Genomic DNA, 9,504 nt, shown 5'->3' with positions numbered 1-9,504 from the left:
AATGAAATCACCACGAACACCTCGTTGTCGACAGGAACGTCGTCTTCCACTGAAAAAATATCCCGCCTTTTCATGAGACACCAAAGTATCAAATGTAGGATTTGAACTCTGGGCTAGGGGTGCCACTGCCCCTCCTAACCATCCAACCACATGTTGGTTCTCAGTTCAACTCAACATCTATGCGACTGATTTGTATTTTACAAAACTCTGATGTATTTGTTTTTTTACGATCAATAGCACATATATTTATAGTAACAAATAGTACATGATAGAGATACATGCATACAACTGACACCAACGATTACAAAATAAAGTATAAAAAAGGAGCAAGTCATTGAGATCTTTAAATTAGTGTTTCTTCCACGACTCAATCTTGTACCTTAAACCTGAAAACACCAACGAATGTTCTCTCATAGTTTTAATTTGAGCCGCAATACCAAGGCTACGTGCACGCGCGCAACCGTTCAAGTAGTCGATCAACATCGACAAAAGTATCAACACCAGTATGTCAGGGAAAATTAACCGAACAACTTGATTAACGTCGCTGGAGTGCTGAGGATACGAATCACCATTATCGAAGACGTAGCAGCCAGAATAAATATTGCGATGATAATCCTCCTGGCACCCATGAGAAAATGTCTAAAATGGATCCGGCATTGTTTTTGCTAATAAAGTGTATTAGTGGAGAGCTACGTTTGTTTTCAGTGCGTTGGGTCTCATCTTTTTCGCAGTAACTGGGAGGCCCAGGCCAATGGCCCAACCCATCTTTACGGGAGAGGAGAAAGCCCAGGGCGGCAGAGCGGCTCCTTCCTCTCACCCGGCGGCGGCAGCAGCGAGCGGCAAATCGCCGGCGGCGCGGCGATCCGAATTGAGGTATTCTATCTGCCCATACCCTGCTTTCCGCTACTCGATCTACCTTCCTGCTCTGGTTAGAGGTTAACCTCTTCTGCAACTCCCGCAACTCTTGTCTACCTGCTGCTGTGATTTGGTACATTATATCCATGCTCCTCTTGCTCAAACTTTGTAGACAGGGCCCAGATTTTCATCGTTTCTTTTAGGGTTGTGCCATTCTGCGATGCCATTTCTTGTCCAGCCTAAACAAATGGATTCAGATAGAACTGGGTGTATGATGCTGCAGTTTTGGCTCATATTGCTGCCCTTACATGGGATTATTTGTTGTCTGCAGGTCACAGCAGCCGCGCACACCACCTGCTCGACCGACTTCCAAGTGTAGGGATGTCCAGGTCCAAGAGGCATGACAGTACCGATGACAGGATCAGCGCCCTCCCTGACGAGCTGCTCCACCACATCATGTCCTTCCTGACGCCGCGGGAGACTGTGCAGACATGTGTGCTCTCAAGGCGGTGGCAGACCACCTGGGTATCTGCGAGGTGCCTCATCATCGACTCGGACCAGTTTAGCATCTTGTGGGAGCTCAAAACGTTTCTGGACAATTTACTTCTGGACCGTGGGTGCACATCACTCGATAAGTTCTGGCTCCGCATCATCTTTGGCAACGTTTATCCTGACAATGTAATGGATTACTGTCAAATCCGTCCGTGGGTCTGCCATGCCCTTCGGTGCAACACCCAGGTTCTTGGCATAGTTCATGAAGGTGAACTTCTTACCATTTCAAATGCCTTCACCTCATCAAATCTGAAGAGGTTGCACCTTTGTAAATTTGAGGTTGATGACTGGTTCGTCGAGAAGCTATTTTCCGGATGCCCGAAATTGGAAGAGTTAGAACTGATATGCTGTTTTGTTAACATCTTCATGCTTTCATCTGCCAAACTTAAGAGATTGACTGTTACCACTTCTGATGATCGGTCAGTAGCATGTTTGGGCTATGAGGATCTTGTAATAGATATGCCAAATCTGGTCTCGTTAGACATAAAGTAGATCCCTGATAGAAATCCATATTTCCTGAATTTGTCTTCTTTGGACACTGCCTCAGTTTGCCTTACTACAGTCTCTTTCAAAGATTCTGATGTTGACTGCAATGTTCTCAGTGCTCTTTCAAATGCCACCAGCTTGAGGTCGCTGTCTCTTACTGTCAATGATGAAGTAAGTTTCCTGCGTGAATTTTTCCAATGTTTGCTATGTTCAGTTTCTGCAAATATTACATTTTCGGTCTCCTGGCAGGAGGCAATAAAGGTAGTGGGAAGGGATGCGCTAAGGTGTGGTACATTCAGCAACCTGAAAACTTTATCGCTGGGTGAATGGTGCTTGGGCTCTGGCTGCAGGGTGCTACTCCACTTGCTCCAGCGGTCGCCTAAAATACAGAAACTTATCCTGCATCTTACAGATGTGAGTTCTACATTTTCCATTGTAGATCATTGTTTTTCGCTGACGAACCTAAAGGCACAAGTTTTTCTTGTCAGGTTGGAGCTTCTCAGAGCGATCAGCAGCATGCTGCTGCAGTAACAGATCCAGACTGCAATCAAACAGAAACACCATTCAATTGTGAGAATCTTGAGAAAATTGAAATCAACTGTCCACAAGGCGATAAAAGAGTCCATGTCATTGTGAGGATCTTATTTGAGAACATTACCTCTCCAACAGAAATTAATATCACAAGCCATAAGCTATTTAGAGGTCAGCATCTACAGTAAGCTTTTTACAACTCAACTGTGCCACCTGAACAATGCTTTGAGTTTTTTCATGCCTATCCTTTTTGAGGGAACTAACAAGCCCCATTTTCACTTGTCGTAGGTGATATGGATTTTTTTGGCCAGGATTATCAAGCTTTGGTCTAGGCGCTTCTGATTCCTGGAGAACTTCTGCTCCATTTTGAAACATTAGTCGCAGTTTTTTTTTATCTGCCACATGGTGTTTGTGTGTGCTGTTAAGCTTTTATTGCCGACTTTATCGAATGTGATTTTATCATGTTGACATATATAGTGCATTTGTTTCTGCAAAATTTATCTTGGACATTTAAGGGACATGCCAAATGCCCACACCTATTATGGTGATGACTGTGATGCGCTTATTGTTACTCACTGAATGGTAATAATATGTACACATAATTCTACTAGTTTATGCTATTGAATCTTGTGAAAATCAGAAAGAGTCAGTTTATGTCTCTTTCTAGTAGGTAGCATCTGGAGAGGTCTGCGGTCTAGAAACAGCTTCTGCCATTTTATTATTATTGATTTGCTTGATCGCACTAACCAGAATGTTATTCATATTATTTGTCGCATCCTTGTGTGATCTTCGTTATTGAAATTTTGTGTGCGATTCATTTGATTTGTTGGAACTTTCCAAGATCGATGTGTATTTGAAAATTTAGTTCATTTGATTGAAATGAAGAAATAGAATTGTCAATCAAACAGCAGATGACCATGAAGCCCAATAAAAAATTAAGAAGATGGAATCAAATATACCAATCTAGCATCAATTAGTTGTGCATTCACCCACCTGGTTTGGTTGAATGAACTACAAGTGTTTTTTTTTAATAACCATATAATTCATTAGACAATCCTTTTACAGAGATCAAATATATGGTCACCACACGAGACAAATGTGCGTGCCAAGCAACTCCGCACAAGGAACCACACAAGAAGTAAAATTACAATTTCATCCTTGGAGAAACTTGTGCCTTGCCAAAACGTCGTCAATCATCCTTCGCCGCCACCATGATAGCGTCGAAAAAAGAGGCGAATAGCCACCATAGGTAGATCTGGGAGAGCACCATCGCATTTGAAGATGCTTTTCGAGCCGATGAACCGGGGTGTCGCAAGCGACGAGCCCGAGACTTTGTGGCCCCTTCGGCCGGGGATCTTCCCCGTGGTCACCAAATCCCAACACCGTCATCTTCACCTGACATAGTCGAAGAAGAGAAACACCGTCACCTGCCGTCATCCACGTACCCAACTGCAACGCTCCACACACAATGTCGTCATCCACGTACCCAACTGCAACGCTCCACACACAACTGCAGTTCACCCGTGGAACGCCAACCACCGGATCCAGAGACGACCAAGCCATCTTCCCCCGACGCCACCGGTTGAAGCGACACCGAGATGGAGGAAAAGCAGAGGCAAATTATTCTGACGCGGCGCAGTCTCTTCCAAAGAAACAACGCCTCAAGGAAACACTAGGCCAATCCTTACTACATGCCGGAGCAGTCACTGTGGGGTCCTCACCCCCTCCCATCGGCCGCTACGGAGGCCGAAGTCAGACACATGCATAAAAGTACACCTTTGGTCGGGTTTATAGGTCTGTATCCCTAGATCGTCAATTTAACCAACATAATACGAGATATATATCAAAAAATATAAATCGTTGGAAACTTCAGATGTTATATTTTCTAATGGTATACCTTCAGTGTAATATAACTTATAATATGTTGGTAAAATTACCGATCTAGTGATATGTGCAGAACCTTATAAACCGGACTGGACAGAATATTAAAACTGGAATCCTCTGGAAGTTATCTGAAAAGCTTTTGAATCGACCAAACCTCAAATTGTAAAACATTTGGATTTACTCTAGACTAGTTGACAAGCTTTTTGATGGAACCAATTGATTCTGGTACTCCCTCAAGTACTTTGGATCGGAGGGACTACTTTGCTCTTCATTTGCACATTTATTCAACGCTGTTTGTTAACTTTAAAAGTGAGCAATTGTTCTTTTACGAATCTAATTGTATTTATTTGAACTTGTTTGAGTTGTATATTGGATTTTGTTTTTGAATTGAAGTTGATCAAATGTATTTTTATTTTTCTATGAATCTACCTACGCTGATTGCACTTTTTGTAATTGTGCAACTACGTTTTTATAGTGTGCAGTTGCACTTGTTTTTTTCTTCTTCAAATTGACTGCTTTTTTTTTTAGTTTTGGGTGAGCTGGTAGGAATTAAAAAGCAGTCGACTTGTTTCCAGTCACACCATAAAACTCTTTAATTAGGTGTCCTGAGATTGGTTAATTGGATCCTTCATTGTGATTGTACTCGATTTTTAGATGATTTTACTTGGTGAATATATACCGATATAGAGAGACTAAAAGCACAACAGTTTTCGGAAGACAGTAAGTACACTCCAACAGAAACGCTTAAAGCTCGTGCATGATAGTGAAGAAAATACACGTGACACTAGCGCTACGAGGCACACCATATAATTTGAGCCAACCATCATCATCTAATGCACTTGCTTCTTCACCGCCGGCTTCCGGCTGGGTTTGGGCCTGGCCTCCTGCAGCATGGACAGCACGTCCCTCATCGACGGCCGGTCCTGCGGGCACCGGCTCGTGCACAGCAGCGCAACCCGGAGCACCAGCGCCATCTCCTCCCGGGCCGACTCGCTCACGCTCTGTTCCGTCACGTCGCTCAGAGTACCTCCGCCGGCGGCGACCTTGCGCCTCGCCCAGTCCACGATGTTGCTCCCCTCCCCGTACTCTGCCTCCACCGACCTCCGTCCGGTGAGAATCTCCAGCAGCACCACGCCGTAGCTGTACACGTCGCTCTTCTCGTCCACACGCAGGGTGTACGTGTACTCTGAGAAAACACAAGATCAAGAAACTTCAGTTGATGGCGATCGACGACGACATTGATCAATGATCAGTATCGATCGAAGCATGCACGAGTGTCTGCTCACCTGGTGCGATGTAGCCGCAGGAGCCGGCGACGACGGACATGGGCGCGGCGCCCTGGAGAGCCTTGGCGACGCCGAAGTCGGCGACGCGCGCCTCCATGTCGGCGTCTAAGAGGATGTTGCTGGGCTTGAGGTCGCGGTGCGCCACCGCGGGGAGGCAGTCGTGGTGGAGGTAGCTCACGCCCTGCGCCACGCCCACGGCGATCCTGTACCGCGCGTCCCACCCCGGCCGCGCCTTGGGCGTCTTGCCCGCCGCGGGGCCGTGCAGGAGCTCGTCGAGGCTGCCGTTGGGCATGTACTCGTACAGCAGCATCGTTGTCTCGCCGTTGGTGCACCACCCGAGCAGCCGGACGATGTTGCGGTGGCGGAGGTGGCCAAGCATCTCCACCTCGGCGAGCACCCTCTCGTCGCCGTCAACACCGTCTTGTCTGCACCTCTGCTTCGGCGCGTTATCTGAGGCTGTCTCCTTTTGCGCCGGCGCTTGCCACAGCTTCTTCACGGCGATGACCTCGCCGTTCGGCATCTTCGCCCGGTACACCGTCCCCGACGACCCGGCGCCGACGATGCCGTCGCTCCCCTCGACGCACCGCGCCACGTCATCGGCGGTGAAGCTCAGCCTCTGAAACGCGATCATGCGCCACGGCCCGACAACGACGTTGGGGCGCGCGCCTCCCGCACCGCTGACGCTCGATGCCGCCGAGTCGTCGTCCAGACACTGCAGCCAGCGGGCGGTGAGCGCGAGCACCACCATCCCGGCGAACGCTACTGCCACGGCTGACACCCACATTACCGCGGTGTGCCGCGCTGAACCGCCATCGTTGGGATCCGGCGATCCAGATGGCGCCCCGGCCGGCGTCAATTGGTTGAAGGACACATCGATGGTTTCCAGCGTGGTGCAGTTGGCGAAGCCGGCCGGCACGCTGCCGGTGAGCGCGTTCCAGGAGAGGTCGACTTCGGTGACTGACGGCAGCGCGGCGAGCACTGCCGGGATCTCGCCGCTGAGGTTGTTGTGCTGCAGCCTCAAGCTCACCAGCCGCTTGCACCTGCCGATGTCGCCGGGGATCGCGCCGCTCAGCTGGTTCCCGGCCAGCTCCAGCCTGTACAGGTTTGCGCACCCGGAGACGCCAAACGGCGGCATCTCCCTGTGCAGGTCGCACTTGCTCGCCGCGAAGACTTGCAGCTTTGGTGCCAGCCACGCCGTGTCCGGTAGCGCACCGCCGATCGGGTTCCCGGAGACGTTGAGGTATTCGAGGCTCGGGGAAGCAACCAGATCGAACGGAATGCCACCGGTGAGCTCATTGGAGCTTAAGTCCATGTACGTCAGGTTCTGAACCGCGCCGAATCCGGCCGGAATCGTGCCGGAGAAACGGTTCGACTCGAGCCTGACACGCCACAGCGACGAGCAGTTCGCGAGGCTCGTCGGGATGGTAGAGTTGAATCTGTTGGCGAAGAGGATGAGGCGGAGCAGACGGTTGCCGGCGCAGATACCCGACGGGATCGGCCCGGAAAGGGAGTTGGTCGACACGTCGAGGCGGGCGAGCCGCCCGCTCGCCCCGAGAGACTCTGGCAGCCTCCCGGTGAGCGAGTTGTTCCACAGCTGCAGTACTTCGAGGCTCGGAAGCTCGCCGATCGTCGCCGGGACCGTGCCGGAGAGGAAGTTGCTCATGAGGTTCAGCGTCGTGAGGTTCCCGAGCTCGCCGAACCCGGCAGGGATCTCGCCGGCGAACTGGTTGTCCGAAAGGTCAAGAACCTGCAGCGCTCGGAGGCCCGACCAAGACGGTGGTATCGCGCCGGCCAGCTTGTTCTTGAACAGAAACAGAGATTGGAGCTGCGCGAGCCCGCTGAGCTCCGGCGGAACCGAGCCCGATAGGTTTGCCGCAGCGACGTCGAGGTACTGGAGCTGCGTTAGGCCACCGAACTCCGCCGGTATCCCACCGTCGTAGCCATTGTACCCGATCTCAAGGTGTTCGAGCAGTGCGAGCTCCCCGAGCTCCCTCGGCAGCTGCCCGGAGAGGGCATTCCCGGCGAGGTGCAGGAACCGTAGCTGCCGAAGCTGTCCGAGCTCGGCTGGGACGCTTCCGTTGAAGAAGCTGCCGCCGAGGTTGAGTTTCTCTAGCCGCCGGAGCCCGCCGATACTGCGGGGAATCAGGCCCGCGAAGCAGTTGCTGTAGGCGTCGAGGACAGTGAGGGAGCCGAGCTTGGCAATGCCATCCGGGAAGGTGGAGTTGAAGAAGTTGTGGCTGATATCAAGTTGCACAAGCCGCCGGAGCAAGAAGACCGCCGACGGGAGCTCCCCGGCGAAGGCGTTCCAGCTGAGGTTGAGGGATGCAAGTGTCGGCGCCAGCAGCGCGGCCGCTGTGGTGGGGAAAGTGCCGGAGAGGTTGCGGCGGGACAGGTCGATCCCGACGATGTCACCGGTGGCCGCATCGCACGCGATGGCCGGCCACGCGCACCACGGCGGGGAGAGCGACCGGGTGGCGCCCGCGGACGCCGCCCCGGCGTACGTCCACGGACTGAGCGCGCCGGCCGGGTCGTTGAGTGAAGACTTGAGGGAGAGCAGCGCGAGGAGGGGGAGCGGCGCGGAGGACGCGGCGGTGATGGTGAGGAGCGGCAGCAGGAGGAGGAAGCCATGGAAGGGGAGCTGTGCGGCCATGGAGGAGGTGGTGGCTGTGTCCAGAGGAGGGGAGGCCAGGCTGTGGTAAAATGGAGGTGGGAAAGGCAATGGCGGTGGTGCATGCACGTCATGATGAGAGGCTCGGAGGGAGGAGAAGGTGGTGGTGGTGGAGGACAGGGGGAGTGGAGCGGAGAAGAGAGAGCGCGCGGTGGTGGAAGTGGTGATGATGGCGGTGGTCGGGCTTTGCATGCAAGAAAGACACGACTTTGCCTGTTGCTGCTCCAGCAGCCGCCATTGCTAGGTCGGTAGCTTTTCCGTTATGCCTGCACATGCCAAACTGCGGATGGTTAGTACAGTTCTCAGTTCACATTCGAGAGTCACCGCGGTGAAATACTTCCTCCGTCGCTTTGAAACCAAGTTTAGATATATCATGCATTTAAATTTCGGATTTGCTGTAAGTTTAAGTCGAACGCTTGGATATTCGTATTTTGTGCTTGTATATTCGTACTCTGACTTTTAAACTATTTGTGTGTGTTTGTGTTGTTGTTGGTCCGACGCGTAAGTTGGCTGACTTGTTTTTTCAGCCTCGCGGAGTGAGCTTGTGAAGTGGGCTCGCGAAGTGGGCTCGTGGTGACGGTTCCTGTCTACAAGGTGTTTTTCTCTCTCCCATGGAACCGCTTACGCCGTGCATTCTAGTTGCACGTGTGTTGCAAACGATATATTTTCAGTTGCAGGTGGGTTGCAACTGAGATTTTTTGGTTACATGTGGGTTGCAATTGATATTTTTTCCAATTATATGAGCGTTGCAACTGAGATTTTTCCAGTTGCCCATATATTGCAACTAAGAATTTCCACATATATATGGGTTGTAACTGAGATTTTTCCCAATTGCATGAGCGTTGCAATTGAGATTTTTCCAGTTGCGCATATGTTGCAACTAAGAATTTCCAGTGAATTGCAACAGAGATTTTTCCAGTTGCGCATGCGCCGCAACTAAGAATTTCCACTTACATTTGGGTTGCAACCTCGCAAATTGCTACTAAAATTTTTCTTATGTCTTAAATGGTTGCACATATTATTTTTTCTAGTGAAAAATGCGAACGTGACGTCAAAACTAAGCCAAAACTAAAGTAGTACAGGGTAAGCTGCTGATGTCAGCGACCGAGACTTATTAAGTCTCAGGCAACTGATCTGTAGGTGCTCCCATTAAATTTAGATAAAATTAAGACAAGTTTCAGGAGACCGAGGGAGTTTTTCCGATCCTTATGTGGCTGCCAACACAGGCATATCCTTTCTGAT

General features: G+C 50.6%; 1 protein-coding gene and 1 pseudogene across 1 annotated transcript; one reads left to right on the top strand and one right to left on the bottom strand.

Annotated features, from left to right (window-relative positions):
• The first annotated feature begins 747 nt into the window (after positions 1-747).
• Positions 748-2,998, top strand: LOC127315705 (putative F-box/LRR-repeat protein At3g59170; annotated as a pseudogene).
• Positions 2,999-5,029: 2,031 nt separating this feature from the next.
• LOC127314772 (uncharacterized) lies at positions 5,030-8,469 on the bottom strand. The gene is made up of 2 exons (XM_051345296.2): positions 5,595-8,469; positions 5,030-5,494 (listed from the first exon to the last, which is right to left on the bottom strand). Exons 1-2 carry the CDS (start codon positions 8,452-8,454, stop codon positions 5,139-5,141), a joined length of 3,216 nt encoding a protein of 1,071 aa, XP_051201256.1. The 5' UTR covers positions 8,455-8,469; the 3' UTR covers positions 5,030-5,138.
• Between the last annotated feature and the right edge of the window lie 1,035 nt (positions 8,470-9,504).

The sequence above is a fragment of the Lolium perenne genome, chromosome 7 (genome assembly GCF_019359855.2).
Source record: "Lolium perenne isolate Kyuss_39 chromosome 7, Kyuss_2.0, whole genome shotgun sequence".
Classification (NCBI taxonomy): domain Eukaryota; kingdom Viridiplantae; phylum Streptophyta; class Magnoliopsida; order Poales; family Poaceae; genus Lolium; species Lolium perenne.
This window is presented reverse-complemented; position numbering and strand designations above follow the sequence as displayed.